The 20183-nt window shown below is 36.8% G+C and overlaps 1 protein-coding gene across 1 annotated transcript; it reads right to left on the bottom strand.

The window, feature by feature from the left end:
• Positions 1-410: 410 nt before the first annotated feature.
• On the bottom strand, positions 411-17848 carry LOC127450399 (voltage-dependent calcium channel gamma-5 subunit-like). The gene is made up of 7 exons (XM_051714487.1): positions 17760-17848; positions 16055-16118; positions 13733-13972; positions 5076-5162; positions 3531-3671; positions 3310-3455; positions 411-2763 (listed from the first exon to the last, which is right to left on the bottom strand). The coding sequence occupies exons 3-7, from the start codon at positions 13926-13928 to the stop codon at positions 2506-2508; spliced, it is 828 nt and encodes a 275-aa protein (XP_051570447.1). The 5' UTR covers positions 13929-13972; positions 16055-16118; positions 17760-17848; the 3' UTR covers positions 411-2505.
• Positions 17849-20183: the final 2335 nt, after the last annotated feature.

The following is a 20183-nucleotide window of genomic DNA, read 5'->3' as shown; positions in this document are numbered from 1 at the left end:
ACAATATGGCAACAAAGACCCCATACAATTGTGCAGCTGAAGACCTGCAAAATGGATGTATGGGGAAAATTCCACTTTCTAAACTTAACAAACGTGTGTCTTCAGTGCATAAATGCTTAAGTGTTATTAGAAGAAATGGTGATGTTTTACAGTGGTAAACACTTGACTGTCTCAACATTTTTTGAGGCATGTTGCAATCATTTGATTTGAAATGACTGTAAATTTAAAAATAACAGTGAAATTCATAAGGTAAAACATCATATAATGTGTAGTTGTAGAGCTTTCAATATAGCAAAGGGTGAATATAATTTACAAATTCCTCATTTTTGTTTTTATTAGCATTTTTCATACTGTCCCAACTTTTTCGGAATTGGGGTTGTAGTTTCTAAACTTGCTTTTGTAGTCGGCTTCACAAATGGGTATGAATACACTTTTGGTGTAGTGTTAACTTTGAGATGTTTTTATGATGTTGATACACAAATATAACTGATCTGATCTCTTACCACACGTGGATGGCTTTTGTAAAATGGCGAAATTGCATGACCACGTGTAACGTGCCCTGGGAACCTGTCCATAATTTTAGAAACTCCAATAAGAAATGCCTGTTAAACTCAAACATATTTGTGTCATTGGTGGAGGGCTAGACCTCTATAAGCATCACTGGGGAAAAACTGAAAATATGAAAACGTCCTTAATAATTTTACATTTACAATAATTTTATCTGAATTTATCGGTTGAAAGTAATCCAAATGTAATTGGATTAGATTACCAAAAAAATTTAATCTACAAGATTAATTACTGATTAATTACTGATTACAATCTTGAATACAAGATTACAATTACTGATTGCATTTTTTGTCATGTCATATATAATCGGTACCTGATAACAATTCACAAGTAATCCGCCCAGCACTGGTCGTGTTGTAATTTAATTTCCATCCGAATCCGCATCTCTGAATTTAAAAGCAGGAGTCAATTCAAAAGCCTTTTTGGAAATGCTTTTTTGACCTCTGCCAACCATATGGTTACTATTTGACAAGACGCACGGTAATGTGCATGTGTATATTTAATACAATGGAGGTTTGTATCAGAGAAATGTTGGAAAGCATTCACATTAATAAATTTACATAGCTGCTCCACCACAGAGAGAGGGGGGTTCTTACATAGAAGAAAAAGGCAAAACAGACACGGCGTAAACTTTTTCCCAATATTTTTCACATTTTCCATACTATACTGTACATGGTATACACGCTTGTGTATGCATGCCTGTGTGTGTGCTTTAGAGAGATGTGCATAACTGAGATGAAGCGCTCTCATCTCAGTGTGTGAGGAACGATAGCATGAACAAAGCACTCCGTATTTACACTTTAGCGTAATTCCAAATATATTTGCATAGCCTATATTTGAAAATGTATTTGCACAAAATTCACAGGACGCAGTTAGTGGACAGAGGAATTTTCCTCTGCTATCGCCTTACAAACGCAACTGAAATATCATCCACAGCTAGCGGTCAACTAGACCTACAAATATTACTAGCGACTGACCATGCGAGAAGCAAATTTACTTGTTTGTAGGATCACACTTACAAACTCAGTCCTCCACCGTGAATAAATGTACTTTTACAGATGTCACCCTGAGAAGCAATTACTGTCCAAATAGGGCTATTGTCTAAAGTTTACAACTTAAATGTTTTTGTAATTAACACTACACCAATGTTGGGATGAATACATCATATTTCAATACCTAACCCTAACACTTACTTAAACTATTTAGTCAGAGCAAAGCAGAGATGACAGAAGATGAGCAGAAAATGAACATGACAGGGCTTCGTTAATGACAGTAAACAGCTGATGTTGTTTTACAATGTGCAGCCACCAGCAGTGACAAAACGATACAAATTTGTATATGACACCTGTCCTGAATCCAGATCATTACAGTGTTTGTTACCTTGTTACTGACACAGTCAAACAGTTTTATATACTAAAATATTTTCCAGGACAAATAATTATTTTCCAGGACATTTATTTTTTTTTCTCATTTTCCATGACTTTTCCATTATTGGAAAAGTGCATTGCAAAATTTTAGGTTTTCCAGGACGCATGGGAACCCTGTCACTGAATACTACTGTCCATCCATCCATACATCCATTTATCCATCCACCTAATCATTGCTTACTACTGTCCATCAATCCATCCATCCATCCCAATCAATCTATCATCCATCGCTTACTACTGTCCATCCATCCGTCTATCCATCCCAATCAATCTATCATCCATCGCTTACTACTGTCCAGCCATCCGTCTATCCATCCATCTATCCGTCCGTCCGTCCATCCATTCATCCAGCCACCTAATCATTGCTTACTACCATCCATCCATCCATCCATTGCTTACTACTGTCCATTCATCCATCCATCCATCCATTTACTGCATACTACTGTCCATCCATCCATCCATCCACAGCATACTACAGTCCATCCATCTGTCCGTACACCCGTCCTGTTGTTCAGCATGGCGAGGAAGACACCTGATCATATTCAGGGCACTTGAGCAGTGCGGGGTAGCTGGCGTTCATCTGCAGCGAGGCGTTACTGGATATGTCTGAGGGGCTGCGTCTGCGTGTCCAGGCATCGGGATGTAGGAACTGACCCGAGTGATCAGAGCAGTTGCTGAGGCGCGGGCGGTAAAAGCTTGGATGCGGTTGATACATCTCCTCTGCTGTGTAACGCTTCATGAACAGGTACACAGACATCACACCTGCACTCTGAACATACAGCAGAGGAAAACTACTTGTGCATTTCGTAAAAGAAACACCAGTGCTTGGGCAGAAAAACAATAGTGGTAAGGTTAACAATAGTGTTAAGGGTTCAATACAAATATTAGGAAAGTTGTAAACACAAATGTGCCCAGTTATAAATAGTGGGAGATACAGTAAATTGATTGAGATCACCCAATTATGGTTCATTTTTCATTAATAAACCATGCAAACCACATTTGTTATCACAAATCACTCAATTCAGTATGCAAATATTATGAGGATGTTATTAGACAGTGTAAGCCGGGGGGGGGGGGTGCTCACTTCAAGCTAAGCAATATCATCAGCATCTGTATCTGTAACATGCTTCAATCACCATGGACAATAATCATGGCATCTGTATGTTAACAGGTTTGGGCTCAAATAATTGCAGAAATGTGTGAGAAAAATAAAAACAAACAGAAGAATGAAGCATTTCACTTCACCTAGAAAAAACATGAAGAAACATAAGGCAAAATTTATAGTAGTTATGGTGATAGAGAGACAGCTGTTTACCTCAGTGAGCAGGAAGGAGATGGCAGCAAACGCAAAGGACCAACCGTACTTATAGCTGAAATACGCCTCATTACTCTTAGTCCTGTTCAACATCTCATCATTGATACTGGAGATGTAGAGAACCAAACCCACCACCAGAGACAGACCTGAGTGATGGAGAAACATCAGTCTCCCTCGTGAAAAACATCACATACCTTAGAATGAACCAGGAGGAAGAATACCTGACAGGATGAAGAAGATTCCAGAGACAAAGGCCAGTATGGTGTGGTGAGGCCGAATGTGTCCGATATTATTGAGCACAAAACCAATGAACATGAAGAACAAACTGACCAGCGGGAACGGTGTCGCAGAGCGGATCATCTCTGAAAATACACATCACAATGGGAAAAAGAGCTTTTGATTTTATATAATACAGAAAACACAAAATAGTTATGTTTGCTTCACATAAACAAGAAGGTTCACTGTATAATGTACTCAAATGTACACTTATTGATCTTCATATTTTCAGCCTTTTGATGATATTTGATTTATGTTGTCATTATTTATGTATTTACACTAAAATGGCTTAAAAGGGTGTTTGTTTGTTTTTTTAATAAGGGGAACCAAAATTTCAACCAGACGCAAGTTGGTAATATTGTATGTTGCTACTGTATGTTTCTAATACTGTAATTTGATAATATTCTAATTTGCTAATACTGCACATTGCTAATACTGTACATTGTACATTGCTAATACAGTATGTTGCTAATACTCTAACTAGCTAATACTGTAAGTTGCTAATTCTTTATGTTGCTAATATTCTAAGTTGTTAATACTGTGTACATTGCCAGTAGAGTAAGTTGCTAATACTAGATAATACTGTAAGTTGCTAATTCTTTATGTTGCTAATATGCTAAGTTGTTAATACTGTACGTTGTGCATTGCAAATACAGTAAGTTGCTAATACTCTAATGAGCTAATACTGTAAGTTGCTAATTCTTTATTTTGCTAATATTCTAAGTTGTTAATAGCCTACTGTACTAATGAACCACGGAGCTGATTGAGATGCACCCTAGCTAATACTTTATGTTGCTAATACTGTACATTGCTAATACTGTGCAGTTAATTGCTAACACTGTATGATGCCATAAGTTGCTAATACTATACATTGCTAACACTGTAATTTGCTAATACTTTCCATTGCTAATCCTGTACAGAAAATTGCTGACACTGTACAATGCCATAAGTTGCTAGTACTGTACATTGCTAATACTCTAAGTTGCTAATATATTGCTAATACTGTACATTGCTAATACAGTACGTTGCTAAATAAGGATTACAACTACCATAAAGATGTAAGATTATGTGCATGAATCGGACAACTGCTGTAGTCCTTATTTAGACATTTTTAGAAATTTCTAATGTTCAGCAATTAGTGCTTGATTCATGTTTGAGGTACAACAGATGTATGTTTTAAAACAAAACATGAAAATCTCTTCTAGTAATATTAACCACAGACCTAAGTATTTTACAAAATGATGGCTTGAAAACCTGTCTTCTAGGTTTTAGGACTAGCAAACTGAACAGCTCTATTTGTGTGCCATGTTTTAGTGACTGTTAATGAAGTTCAGCCCATGAATAGCATTTCAAATCAGTCTCTTTTGATTAAACTGGATATTAATATACTACAGATGTTACAATATAAAGAAACCAAGATTTTTCAGAACTGTTTGAGTGTTTACAATGATTTGACTCATATCTTTGTTCACAGGCGTAAAATCACTTACTCAGTACACTGATGGTGGATTCACTGGTCAGTTGAACACTCATGGGCATCACATACTCGATCGTGAAACAACGGCCCCTCTCCTCACCTGACACAGAGAGAGAGACCAGAGGAGACTTCACTGAGTTCTCAGTTATGTTTCATTTACATACAGTAACAGGTTTATTTTGGATGTTTCTCCAAAAAATTACTAAGGATTAATAAATAATATAGACAAATGAGGCAACTGTTGACACACAGTAGAGCAGAGTAGGCTACAGTATATCGAGTACAGATCAAATTAATGTATATAGCATTTCTCAGATCATTTGGTCTTGGAAGAATTTTATGAGAAATTATAATGTAGATCTCTGAATGTCTGAGACGTTGTTTAGATTTAAAACTCTAGAGGAGACACATGTGAGATTACTGGGGTCTTTAACAAAGGAGAACAATATGACAAACAGAAGAATCAAAGAAAAGTTCCGGGATCAGTGCAAATTAAGCTGTATGGACAGAATTGTAAAAACAAACAATGGAAGTCTACGGGGCAAGGCAGAAATGTGAACTTGTATTTCTGTTAAAGGTGCTTATATTAATTAATTTGTAGAAAAAATGTCATGTATTTTACACTTCTGAACAATATCCTGCTTATTACATGGTTACTTACCAATGAAATAAATACATTTACATAAAATATTGATTTGAGTTGAAATCATGCTGTTCTGTGAGAAGAAACCACTGAATCTCTAAAAACAGTTCTGTTCAGAGTTCTGTTGGTGTTTATTTCATCAAACTGAAATTGGTTTGAGTAGAATTTTTTATATTAGCTTATTAGAGATCACATAGTGATATGAGAAGTCAGAAAGTTGATTCAGAATACCCGGCGAAATATCACATTATCCAAGGATGTGCATTCATTATTCAGAAATATTTGACTGCTGGATGTCGTTATTGACCAATAAGAGATGAGTATTCCAGAAAGCCATGTAATCAGCAAAAGTTACAGTTTTTCAAGCTTTACACTAGTGGCAGTTGCTGTAAGACTACTCAGCTTCCTCTAAAATTCCATAAGAAATGCGGCAATGATGAGTTTAATTTATGTCCTAATAATATAAATCAATTACACATCATTCTATCATCTAAATTTGAATATTTTCTAATCTAATAAATGTTTCAAATATCAGACATTATATCATCACTGTATTGCGCTGGTCGTTCAAGTAACACAAACCACTTTTCTCTACATGAATATAAAAGTCAGTGGACGCACAGCCCATAGAGCACCATAAAAGCCATGCTTCAATGGGAGTCTATGGCAGACACCTGTATCATTTAAATCAAGTGTGCAAAAGATCGATGTTCATTGGACGAGAGGCCAGAGGATCATTTTAGGTCCCGTTTTTTTACCCCATGCCTTGGTTTTCTGGGAGTGTACAGGAGCTTCATGAGCACTATTTGCACTGGAAACTTTATCTGATAGTTTACTGGACATTGAGCTTTCAGTCAGTGTATTTTTGTCCTGCCTGGAAGCCTGGCTTCTATAAATGATGATTGGTTGAGCTCTAAAATAGGTGGGACTTTGCAGCAAACAGACAATATTTGAAATGATGATGTACGTGATTAACAGTGTGTGAAATGTAAAAGCACCACTGACACTGTTGAGCACAGATTGTCCGGCGGCTCGGAGATTCACTTGCATTCTGACATAAGCTATTTGTTTAAGCTTTCAGAATTGGATAGTTTGACTTTGTTGCAAGTTTTGAGCTTAGTTAATTATTTTAATTTATAAATATCCCCGTTTGAGTAGCAGTTTGAGTAGCTTTTGGGAGCAACATTGCAGATACCAAATACAAAGGTCTGTGCTTCGCTAGTTCCACCACTGCTTTACATGGTCATGACTGGAGTTGAACAATTGTGCATAACTTTACAAAGACAAGTTCAGTAAGCACTTTTATTACACTAATCTTAAGCTAACACATACAGTATAATGTTGTGTAGCTATACTTTCAAAACAGTTTGTATTTCAACTAGGGCTATCGATTTAATGAGTTAATTTATTGCAGTGAATTATATAAAAAACAGTGCATTACAAAAAATTGCCTCCTGAGCCATATATAAATGACAGAATAAGGATTTGTCCTACCATCGGAGCAATTCAAGCTTGAAGTACCACCTTCATATTTTTCTTTTTTTTAATTTCATTTCACAATCAGCAGGGGGAAGTCAGAGCAGACTCAGCACCTGATCTCGCCAAACCACACATACCGAGAACAGATAATACAAAATTATACTTCTACACAGGACACGTTCTTGTGTTCAGAGACAGCTGGACAGAGAACAATAGAATACAGGGGTCTCGAGAAGTTTCAGTCTACATTTATCTTGTCTTAAAATGTCTTTATTGATGCATCATATTAATTTAATTTCAAATTTGAATTTATTGACAGCCTTGTTAACGTTAATCCTGATGTACTGCCTTGCCCCATAGACTTTCTCATTGCTTTTGTAGAGGCAACAGAGATATTAATGGAAAAGTTCACCCAAAAATGAAAATTCTCTCATCATTTACTCACCCTCATGCCATCACAGATGTTTATGACTTTCTTTCTTCTGAACACAAAACATTTTTTTTAGAAGAATATTTCAGCTGTGTAGGTCCTCACAATGCAAGTGAATGGTGATGAAAACTTTGAAGCTTCAAAAAGCACTTGAAGTCAACATAAAGGTAACCCATAAAACTCTAGTGGTTTAATCCATGTCTTCAGAAGAGATCCAATTGGTTTTGGGTGAGAAACAGACCAAAATATAACTCCTTTTTTACTGTACATCTTGCCATTGCGGTCTCTAGGCACGATCATGATTTCAAGCTTGATTACACTTCCTAGTGCTCGACATATGCAAAATGGCACTATAGGAAGTGTAATTGAGCTTGAAATCATGAGCGCCAAGGATTTAAATATTGATCTGTTTCTCACCCACACCTATCATATCACTTCTGAAGACATGGATTTAACCACTGGAGTTTTATGGATTACCTTTATGCTGACTTTAAGTGCTTTTGGGAACTTCTGAGTTCTGGTCACCATTCACTTGCACTGTATGGACCTACAAAGCTAAAATATTCTTCTAAAAATCATAACTTGTATTCAGCAGATAAAAGATAGTCTTACACATCTGGGATAACATAGGGTGATTAAAGGAGATCATTTTTGGGTGAACTATTCCTTTAAAGTTATCTGGTATTTTTCTTTGCTTCTGAAAAGACAAAGTGAGAGTGTAATTCAGAGATTTACTCAGAGAATTCACTGCTGACATTGACACTTTCATCATGCAGTGAGTGTCACGGTATGTTAGCAGGAAGAAGGACCCAAGCACAGGAATGAGTGAAAGAAATTATTTTTATTAAAACAACAGAAAAACAGACAACACAAAACACTCACAGGGGAGAGAAAACAAACCAAAACACAAACTAGAATAAAGACAAATAGCTAGGACCGACCGGGAACAAAAAAAACTTACTAACAAAATGATTCAACAGAGACAAGAGGAAAGAAGTCACAATATATAGAGGAACACACATGAGGGACAGGTGCAGACAATCAACATGACAAGCCTAAACGAGGAGGCGTGGTAAGGAGAGCACATGCACTCTGTTGTGTTTTCTGTCTACCATGCGGTCTCCTTACCACACCTCCTCGTTTAGGCTGGTCATGTTGATTGTCTGCACCTGTCCCTCAAACACAAGACAGAAGCCAACACATTAACAGACAACAGAAAGGAGAGGGCTGTCAGACTGTGGTCGTGACAGTGAGACCTACAGATCATGATGTCAGCATCACACTTTCTACAACACATTTACACACTATAACACCCACAGAAACACAACACTCTCACAGTAAAACAGAAATAGTCTTGGACCTCAGAACGTTTTCGGTGTTTAAATGCAGAAGTGTAATCATAGTCCACAAGCCCATCCCTGTAGAGCTGCAATGACGGCTCACATCTGCTCATGTCACGCTCAGTTTTACAGGCTGTAAATAGGGTGGATTTGGATCAAACCCAGTCCAAGCACTCGCCCACATCTTCACACACACAGTGCATTCCTTTACAGAGACTGAAGTGTGTGTGTGTTTGTGCCGCAGCAGGTGTTTGTTTGACAATTCAGAAGAGTGTGAGCTCAACATGTCATTTAAAAAATAACAAGACATCCAACCTCACATGGATAAACCTTCTCAATACAGCAGAAGACAACCCATCATGAAACGCATCCAGGAAACATTGCTCCCTAACAACTACTGCCATGACAACGTCAAGGGAGGAGATGAGAGACTCCGGGATATGGTGGAAACCTCTGTAACCAGTCCAGAATGCCTGACAAGCCAGAAATAATGGCGGAAAACCAATAAACCCTTTTTACTGTGTGAAGTCTACTGGAATGAACTCAGCTGACTGGCAGTTTACAGAAGACAAATTTAGAATAGTGACATAAGGCACTTTCTAATGATAGGGTACAAAATAGGGTTTGAGATTCTCAAAAAAAAAAAAAAAGTACATATCTCAATTCAGTCTAAAACCCTGACTGTGTGATTCATTTTCAGTATTTATTATTCTAGCAATAAACATTTAATAAACATTAAATAAAATATATTAAATTGAATTAAAGAAATAACAAAAAAATATGTATGGCAGAACAGGTAACAGGGTTGCAGATATACTTCATACGAAATCGAAGAATGAATGGGTGTGACGTCATTTTGAACGTTCACATGGAGACATTTTTTAAGAACATATCTTGCGATTTTTTGGTTTAATAAATCTACAAAGAGAATCAAATCTACTCAAATACTCTTTAGTGCCCATTCACTCTGTTGTTTGATATGCTGCTTCACTCATGTGTTGCCTGCAGCCGAAAGCCATTCAAACATCTGCCCAAAGATATTCTACCCATTAACTCTCTTTTATGCACCATATCATCATAAATTACAATAACAGAATGTAATCGCCACATATTATGGTTATGTATAGTGTGTTACCACATTAGAGCTATGAATTCAGAATGTAAACAAACAAATTACACATTAACTATTGCATATATATGACTTTAAATCGAGTAGTTAATACACCTTTTTTACTGATCTCGTGTGAATTCTGCTCATAGAATGAGGCATGAAGTCATTTGAATTGATAATACATTTTAATGTCAAATTAGCTGATGTTTTACACACAGTCTTGAGCGTCCTCATAATTAAATGCTCCTCTAAACGCCTCCCCCAGCAGCTTGGCCGGTGTCTGAATGTTCACAAATTATATGTTGTTGCTCAGCTGTTTCAAGCTTCTTTTGGCTCTGAGCGAAGAACTTCGACGTGAGTATAATGGGGACTTTAGACAACACTGTAAAAATGTTTTGTCAGGTAACCTAAAAAAATAAACAGTATTTAAGTCAAACATTTGAATTATTCTGACTAAAGCAACATGACAAGTTAGGTTGCATCAACAAAGGTCATTTTTCTGGGTTAGATCAAGTAGGAATAGATCCCTGAGCTAACAATTGCAGGTTACCACTTTTGTCAGGGTAAATAAAGCTTTCACTTATTATGGATGAGCTAGTTTGGCATCATATGTTTCTTCGTAGTTAATGTTAAACTAAGATTTCCCATTAAAGAAAAAATATTTGTTTGATCACTTTTCTTGCAATCATTTTGGTAACAAGGTTGAATGGTACACTAAATGGACTGATATTTACTTTTTTCCCCTTCATGCTATACAAGGGTCATAAAATTGTGACACCCATGAATTAAATGCTTTATTTTGAACATGAACTTCAAATTATATCTATAAACTGGACAGATTGTGTATTAAGGTGCTCAGTCACAACAAGCAGACAAGCTCTACACTGGGAGTTTCACCCCTGTTCACGCAGACATCATGATTCACACCATCATGGAGGAAACGTCCACAGCGAAGTCTCATGATGTAATGTGTGAATATAAACATCGGGGAACTTGACAATTACAAATAATTACAAGTGAAAACCTCTCTTTTCCCCACAACACAAGACGTCTTTACACTGATTAGTTTTCTCCTGCAAAAAAAAAACAAAAAACCTCAATGGTTTTCAGCGTCTCTAGCCATCACCACATTTTTAAGACACTGTGTCAAGACAAGACCCCTGCACACTGCTATGTTTAGCTCTTTATGAACAGTTGTCGGTTTGTCGGCCTGTACAGCTAGAGTTGTGCTTACTGCCCACTGCTGACTGAGACTTTCAAAAACATGGGCTACATTCACACAGTCAGTGTTTGGGATTGACAGCCATATTTACTTACAGGTGTGAGTATTGAAATGTCCCGTTCATACAACAGCATACAGTTGCTGTTCGAATGCGGTCTGTATGAAGGAACAACCGAAGTCACAACTGTATTCTGACAGCTGTAACCATAGTGACGGTGACTAAAAGATGGTGATGACCATAACACTGGCATGACAACTAGTTGTTCAATACGGTTCCGTTCACACCACTCGGGTTTGCCGAGAATGCGGTTGTGAGACCTGAAAATTTGCAGGTGTCAGTTCGGTTAGAGAATGCGATTGTCACACCCGTAAATAACCGAACTGTGTGAACGTAACCGTATTAAGCACTTAAAACAGTTCTGACAACCTGAATTAGCACGTTAAACAGACAGCCTAAATGAAAGGTAACAATGTAACATAAAATGTTACTCTGTTGTAAGAGAAAAGCAACAATAACCTAGTTTCCATCCACTTTTCACACTGTTTTGTTATTGACAAAGTGAAAATGCATAAAACATTTTTTGCGCAATTTGCCGTCTTCTGCCTGTTTCCATTCAAATGACCTTTTATCGATAAAAATGGTGTGTGTGATGACGTCATGCCTAAAAAACACTTTGTCGCATAAGTTTTGGTTTATCGCAAAAGAAATCTGCCATTAACTCGTTTCCATACAGAAATGTGTATATCGCTAATTGTGCACCTTTCGCCTCCCAGATGTCCCTAATTGTTTGGTAAAATGGGGAGAGTATTGAGACAATTCATTGAAATTAGCCAGCTTACTGTCATTTTAATTTCACAAATAAAAGCAATCAGAAGACAAGGAATTGCAATCAAAAGGAACAGTTGCCCTTCTTATAGGACTGTAATATTGGTCCTGATTTTGCGCCTATCGCAGGTTGCCACTAGTTCCGACCCGAAAGCGAATCTTCATGGCCCTGTTCAAGCTGGCAACCTGCACCAAGTAGTGAGGAAATCTTTTGGTCTTAGTGTAAGGACCATCCATTGATGTGTATATGCTGTGTGCACAGCTATTAAAGAAAAATTGATGTGGTGTAATATCAGGGTTTACATATATGATACATTCCTGATATTCAATAGGCTATTTTGAACAATCATCTAAAGCATTGCCATCACAGCTGCATTATGACCCGCATATTTGTCCAGCAACTTTTAACGACCAACTGAATTTGATTATCATCTACAATACATTTGCATTATGACGCTAAATTTACATTTTCTGAAGAAGCTCAGCAAATGCGATCCGAGGTAAAGAGGGTTAGATTTAAAATATTTAAACATTTAAAAAAAAAAGCTCATTTTCTGAGAGTGAACTCGGCATTGGACAAATAGTTCTGATTGTTTATAGTCTTGAAAAAAGTGTAGAACATTCTGAGAATGTCATTCAGCCAAACTTTCTCATCTACAGAACAGGGCAAGGCTAACTGAAGTGTGTGTAAAGAAAAGGCAATTATATAGGCCTAACAATATAATTTTTTTATTTGGTAATTAATTTTTTTAATTTAATGCTTTATTCGTTTGGTAATTTATTTAATACAGAGAATTTTGCCGGCATTTTTTCAAAAGTAAGCTAAACAATAATTTTATAGAATTGAGTGTTCCAAAAAAGCGCACTGATGCTTTTCTCCTAGTATTGTGAAATATGTTTTTTTGTATTATGGGCTAATTCCATGACTGCCGTCTATTATTTTGAATGGTGTGGAAAAGCAACTTAAATAAACGGATGACTACCGCGATTAAATTAATCGCAAAGAGTGGCCATTCATTTGATCTCTGTGCACTTGTTGATGACAGGTGCATGATACAAGATATTTGTGTTGGCACTCCTGGAAGTGTCATGACGCTGATGTGTTTGCAGCATCAGATCTCTGCAGGTTTGCCATTAAGATCAATCCATAACAGGGCGAGTAATGCTTCGCGTTCAATAAACTGGCTTTCAAGGATGTATACCTTGTCGTCATGATTAACACAGGCTAACGACTGGGGTAAATTCTGTCATGTGACACTACATTTTTGCGTTAATGCCAAATTTCTCGACAAAAAGTGTTTCGCGCCATTTGAAGTATCGACATAGAGTTTATGCGCTAGAGTGAAACGGAAAAATATTATGTCAACACGTGAAATTTTAGCAATAATTTGCGTTTCCATCAGCTATATCGGTAAAATTTTTGATGTGCTGCACCTTTTGTCACAAAAAAACCCTTGGATGGAAACTTAGTTAATGTAACCTTACACTTTTGAAGGTAGAATTCCCCAACTCTGACTGTGACATTATTTTGGTGACAACGAAGATAATTTCTGTTTTTAAAAGATGCAGATGACATTTGCTTTGATGTTTTGCTATCTAATGCAATGACACACACTGACCTGTGAGGAAGCAGACCCTCCACAGGCCAGAGTGTATGGACATGCGTATGTCAGTGGTCTGGTTCAGCGGCAGTATGACGCCCTCCTCCAGGTACAGCCAGTAGTCAGTGCTGACGGCGATCCCCAGCAGCCCCAGACTGCATACTGCAAACACACTGCTGAGCAGGGTCAGAGCCTTCCTCCCGCACGTGCTCATGCCACTCAGCCTTCAGCAGGGGGCGCCTGTGCTACACAACGAACCTGAAGGAAACAGATGTGACACATACTGTATTACTGTGAATTCACTGAGAGCACGGACCAAGAACTGCTGCTGACTGTATATCAGTAGGGCAGCAAATCACAACTGTGACACATAATGAATCATGAACTGCTGTGAAAAATCAACATCCTCATGGAAACGAGTGTCTCGGAAGTGCACTGATGCAGTTGGAAAACTGACAAGACAGCTCACAATGATAGATTGATAATAAAGAGGGTATTAATTAAAATTCACACATGAGAACTGTTCAATTGATTCGTTAGCCAAAAATACACACGTACACACATGCGTCAACACAGGGCACTAATGAAGGCGTTTTTGTGCATCTTTGAGCTGCAGCTGGTGAACATGTGCTTCATGTACAACACTCTCTAATAGATGAATCACACTGACTTCAACTCTAGCACGTGTACATATTCCATAGATATGCAGGGTTATGACTAGTGAAAACCGATATATCCGCCAGGACTTTAAATTGGACAATATTTGACCATTCTGAGAATAATGTCTGCTTGTCTGATTAAGTGTTGCTTCCCCCGTGTTTGAGATCAAACATCTCCCAATAGCCTTTTCAATATTATAAACATGTTAATAAGCATTCTAGTAATAAAGATTTTATGTGTTTGAATGTTCTTTAGGGAACCTTGAGTAAATATAGTGTAAAGGATGTTTCATAAAGTTTTGTAGAAATAGTTCAGCCAAAAATGAAAATGTCTAACCACTTATAAACCATACAAAACATGTTACAGGCAGGTACGTAAATGTAAACACAATAAGTTTTTTTTTTACATTACCCCACCCCTTCGCCTAAACCTAACCAATAATATAACAACACGATAACCAAACAACAATAAAAAAGACATAACAAGCAGACACAAGTACAGTCACAATTGGTGTTTCCCAAACCACACACTTTTACACTATTCTACACCAATTTTTATAGTTCAAGTAGTGCGAGTAGTTTGTTAACACTGAAAATGCAACAAAAAGAAGTGCACTATGAGTGTGGAATGTTGGACACTTCACTTAGCTTGCCGCGTGTAGCGGAAGGGGCGGAGTTACCTGGCTATGCTGCTAGTCTGATAAAACAATTCTAAATAAGTGAGAATGTAGCAACTATTGAAATCTCAGTGAAGACAGCACCTTACAAATGTGAGTTGAACCGTTCAACTGTTGAATGCTTTACCATCACCCCAAGCTGTGTGAATATGTACGTTGTTTGAGATACAAGTGTTGAACTGAGGTTGGCTAACACGCTAAAGCTAGCAGCAGCACATCGCATGCGCTTGAAACATCACTTCCTTGAACTGTTAAACAGTGAATGCATCTGTGCAGTAAAAAAACGTTAAGTGTTCCACTTGGGATGATACGACACTTTGAAAATGTATACACTACATGGCTGAGGGCATAGTGTATATTGTAAGTGCATAGTGTATAGTGTGTCATTTGGGTAACACAAAAAAATAGCATTATAAAAGTATTCAAAATGACTGTAAAGTCTACATTTAAATGAGTGCAGTTCGGGATCTGAATGTTATAGCGAATGGGTTCATTGATCGCTGCATAAAGGCTTAAATCTGGATCTGTTCCTCACACAAAGCAATCACACAACAGAAGATACAGCACACAGACAGCATGGATTATTTTCATGAACATTTTATGGTGCAAACTCCCTTTGTGTCCCACGGCAAACAAAACAATGAGCAAATAGGAGTTTAACTGTCTCAGTCCCCATCCAGTTTCGTTGTATGGAAAAGAGCAACATGAGCTTTTGTGTTCCACAGCACACAGGTTTGGTGGATGGGTAAATGATAAAAGGAGTTTCATTTTTGGATGAACTTTCCTTTAAATACATCAGATATCAATTGACCACTATTCATATGGTATCATGGCCACTTGAGTGAGTATGTGATATTGATCATAGCTCATTTTGAAAACTTCAATGCAAAATTAAAATGAGAGATTCTCAAGTTTGTTGGAGAAGGGAAATAGTGAAGAGTCTCAGGTCACAAGACTCAGATTGCTTAACATTTTATGTGACATTTCCATCAAAAGCAGTTTACCTGTCACTCAGAACGTCTGCACGTCCATCGCTGCTGCGCTTTATCCTGAAACATGATGACAGACCTGATAAAGAGGGACACATTCATGAGCAGTAGCACCTTGCATCGCGTCATTTAAAAAAACACATCAAATCTACATACTGTACACACAAGATCAACTGACTACATATACTGTCAGATGTGAGACATTTACAGACACCATGTGGATTTGAAACCAGTTTAGCCACAAAAAAAAAAAAAAAAAAAATCTGCATTTCATGATAAACTTTCACATTCAGCAAGCATAGCTGTCAAAGTCAATCATGATAATGATAAAATACTGTACATCATCTGACTGAAAATGAAAGTTTGAACAAAATATATGGAATTTTTTTCTTCACATTAACTAATTCAAAGCCATCAAAAATAAACATTCTTAAAATAAAGTTGGTCAACATTTGCATAAAACTGTTCTTTTAAAGGAATATTAAAAGTTAAGCTCAATCAACAGCATTTGTTACATATTACTGATTACCACAAAAATTAATTTTGACTCGTCCCTCCTTTTCTTAAAAAAAAAAAGCACAAATGTGTGTTCCAGTGAGACACTTACAATGGAAGTCAATGGGGTCAATCTGTAAACGTTCAAATACTCACTGTTTCAAAAGTATAGACACAAGATATAAACAATATGTGTGTTAATATGATTTTAGTGTGATAAAATCACTTACTAACCACATCTGTGGAAAGTTAGAGCCAATTTTACCATAACGACTAAACGCTGTAACCCTGTTATCCCGGTAATTTATTAATCTGCCACAAAAATTATGATTTAAACTTTACAGCTGAAATAATACAAGGAAGTGCTTTTATATAATTATAAGCTTCATATTTCTGCCTTTAAACCCTCCAAAAATTGGCCCCATTGACTTCCATTGTATGTGTCTCACTGTAATCTTCATATTTGCTTGAGGGGCAATTCAAAATTAATTTTTTGGTAATCAACATTATGCCACAAATTCTGTCAATTGAACTTAACTTGTACTGAACCCAGAATATTCCTTTAATTAAATTAATATGATATCATGGGACACTTAATAGTCTATGGGAATAGTCTCTTTATGTCTTTCTCTCATTAGTATAAAGGTTTTTTTTTTTTTTTTTTTTTATGACAGTGGTGCTAATACTGTACCAAGTTACCACAGTTTTATTTAAGCAGCCTGTCAATAAACATAGTAAGTATTTTGTCAGAAACTGTGGTTACCATGGTAAATCTTTGAAGCATTTTTGTTCATTATAAACGCGATCCAAATCAACAGCATTTTCAATGGGCAGAAATGTGTAGTGCGACAGCTCTGTGTAGGGTTTTGAGACAAGGACAATCTTTCAAATCCATACACTGCATATATAGTCACAGCTTTTTACTTCTTGTTACTGCTTTTTGCTTTATTGTTTTCATCATAGCAATTGCCGTAAACAAAACTTTACGGTTGATTAAACGCTTTGCTGTCAAAACTTATAAAATCACATGAAATATATTTAATAGTTTATCTAATCATTTATCTAAAATACAGAATATGCACAAATGTCAGTTGTTTTCATCAATACGCAACAATTTACGCAATTTAAAATACGCTCATAAACTCACACGCGTCCTATTATCTTGCATCAGCCCAAATATACTGAAGACAGCAGCTTCATTAAATTGAAAATGATTATGAATTACCTGATGAATAGATGACAGTAAATTTCAGCAGATGCCAGTGTATTCCAGATGTGGATTGAAGCAGCTCCGTTCAGCACAGCTCAATGATGGAGAATGAACACGAGTGAGTGTGTGTGTGTGCCTACGTGCGTCGCTGCCAAGCGTTGGGAACCTGGATTCATTTGAACGAATCGGTTCGTCCGGACGGTTCGTTTCAGTCATCACTCGATAGTGTTCCCTTAGAATACCGTTACGTTTTCTTCTTTTCTTTGTTTCAGTTAAAGAACTATTTGCTAAAAAGTTATTACTGTGTTATCAATAAATGATCTTGTTTTTAAGTTTGATTAGCTGTTTGGAAGGCTATAAATTGTGTTTAATTTTGCCACTCTAATTCAGACCCTGATTAAGTTTTTGACAGATATATTTTTTAAGATTAATTACGTTATTTACACTTCCGATATATGTCATCTATTAATAATCCATCAACCTCGTAGTTTACTCCCAAATTTCTCCCTAACAGCCAAGTGATTTACAAATGCTTTGAGAATCGGTTCGGTTGATTCATTCAAATGAATCACTGAAAAAAAAACGAAAAAAAAAACGATTTGTTCGCTAATCGGGCATCGTTCTTAAACCATTTTCTTCAGTTTCGTGGCCGTACAGAGTGCATGGATGAACGTGGACTAATTCGTTTGGTTTGTTTTGACTGGTCGAGCAAAACCAGACAGCTGGAAAAATGAAAGTCATGTTCACATTGTGATGTTGAGCCAGGGCCGGAGTGGGATTCATATTCAGCCCGGGATGTCATGTCCAAGTCAGTCCACACCCAAACGGGGGTTGGAGGTGAAGATGATAACAATAAAACAAGATCACAGCAAAAATATGCAATATATGTAATTACTTGAAAATTAAGCTCTCCATGTCATTATATCACATACGGCATTCACTAAGATTTTCACTTTGTCATAAGACATCATTGTATGTGTTGTAAAAATAAGTGAATGTTAAAGGGATATTTGATCATTTCCTCACCCTCATGCCATCCCAGATGTGTATGACTTTCTTTTGCAGAACATGAATTAAGATGTTTAGAAGAACTGTTGGTCCATTCAGTGCAAGTAAATGAGAAGCGGTGAGAAACAGATCAATAATTAAGTCATTTTTTACTATAAATCTCCACTTTCACATTCATAAGCACTCTGCTCTCTTAAGAGTTCTTCTTCTGTTTTTGGTGATTTGCATAAGAATATCGCCCCATAATGGGCAGGGAGGAGAATTTAAAGTAAAAAATAAAATCTTAAATATTGATCTGTTTCTCACCCACACCTATCATATCTCTTCTGAAGACATGGATTAAACCACTGGAGTTGTATGGATTACTTTTATGCTGCTTATTTGTGATTTTTGTACCTTCTAAGTTCTGATCACCATTCACTTGCATTGAAAGGACCAAAAGAACTGAGAACTTCTTCTAAAAAGCTTCATTTGTGTTCAGCAGAAGACAGAAAGTCATACATATCTGGGATGGCATGAGGGTGAGTAAATATACAGATGCAACAGCACGACACAGTTTGAAAATAATGGGACTGTACAGCTCTCAAAAGAGTAAACTCAATGAAACAAACTGCACAGAGTGCCTTCAATATTGTATAATGCGGTAAAACCCTCTTAAAGAGACAGTAACAATTTTGACTTTGTCCTGAACATTTACATTCCAAGTAAAAGAAAAGTACAAATGTGTTATTTTTAGTCTTTTATTTCACTCTTATCATTGTAAAATGGCACGTTTTTGAATGGCATGTAAAAATGTAAAAACAATCACTCAACTTTAATTGTTTCACTGTATCTGTTGCTATTTTAATTATCTAAAATACAAAGCACTGACCATTTAAAGTGTGAGCCTGTACATCTTGAAAGAGTTATAAACTTTTACAGTTCTATAGTGTTATTATGTGCCTAGATAGTCTTTAAAATAAACTTAGTTTACCCAAAAATGAAATTTCTCGCATCATTTACTCACCCTCATGCCATCCCAGATGTGTATGACTTTCTGTCTTCTGCTGAACACAAATGAAGCTTTTTAGAAGAATTTCTCAGTTCTGTTGGCCCTTTCAATGCAAGTGAATGGTGATCAGAACTCCTTACTGTATATTGCTCTGGGCCACTTTCCTATTAAAAAATACAGTTTAGAATTTGATGTGGGGCCCCCCTGGACCTGTGGGCCCCCAGAATCATTACCACCTTCCACCCCACTAGCTACGGCCCTGATTATGATTGCTATAGCCGTCTTTCACCATGGTATTTACATTGTACAGTATTCCAATGTAGTAGCCTACTTCTAAGAATACCATTGTATGATTCATGTCCAAAAAAACATGTTATTACCATGGTGCTCTTTGTTTATGCTGTGTTTGGTCCAAATTTTTTTTTAAAATTCATATTATT

Source organism: Myxocyprinus asiaticus, chromosome 13 (assembly GCF_019703515.2).
Source record: "Myxocyprinus asiaticus isolate MX2 ecotype Aquarium Trade chromosome 13, UBuf_Myxa_2, whole genome shotgun sequence".
NCBI lineage: Eukaryota > Metazoa > Chordata > Actinopteri > Cypriniformes > Catostomidae > Myxocyprinus > Myxocyprinus asiaticus.
Note: the sequence above shows the minus strand (reverse complement) of the source record. Positions and strands in the feature narration are given on the sequence as shown.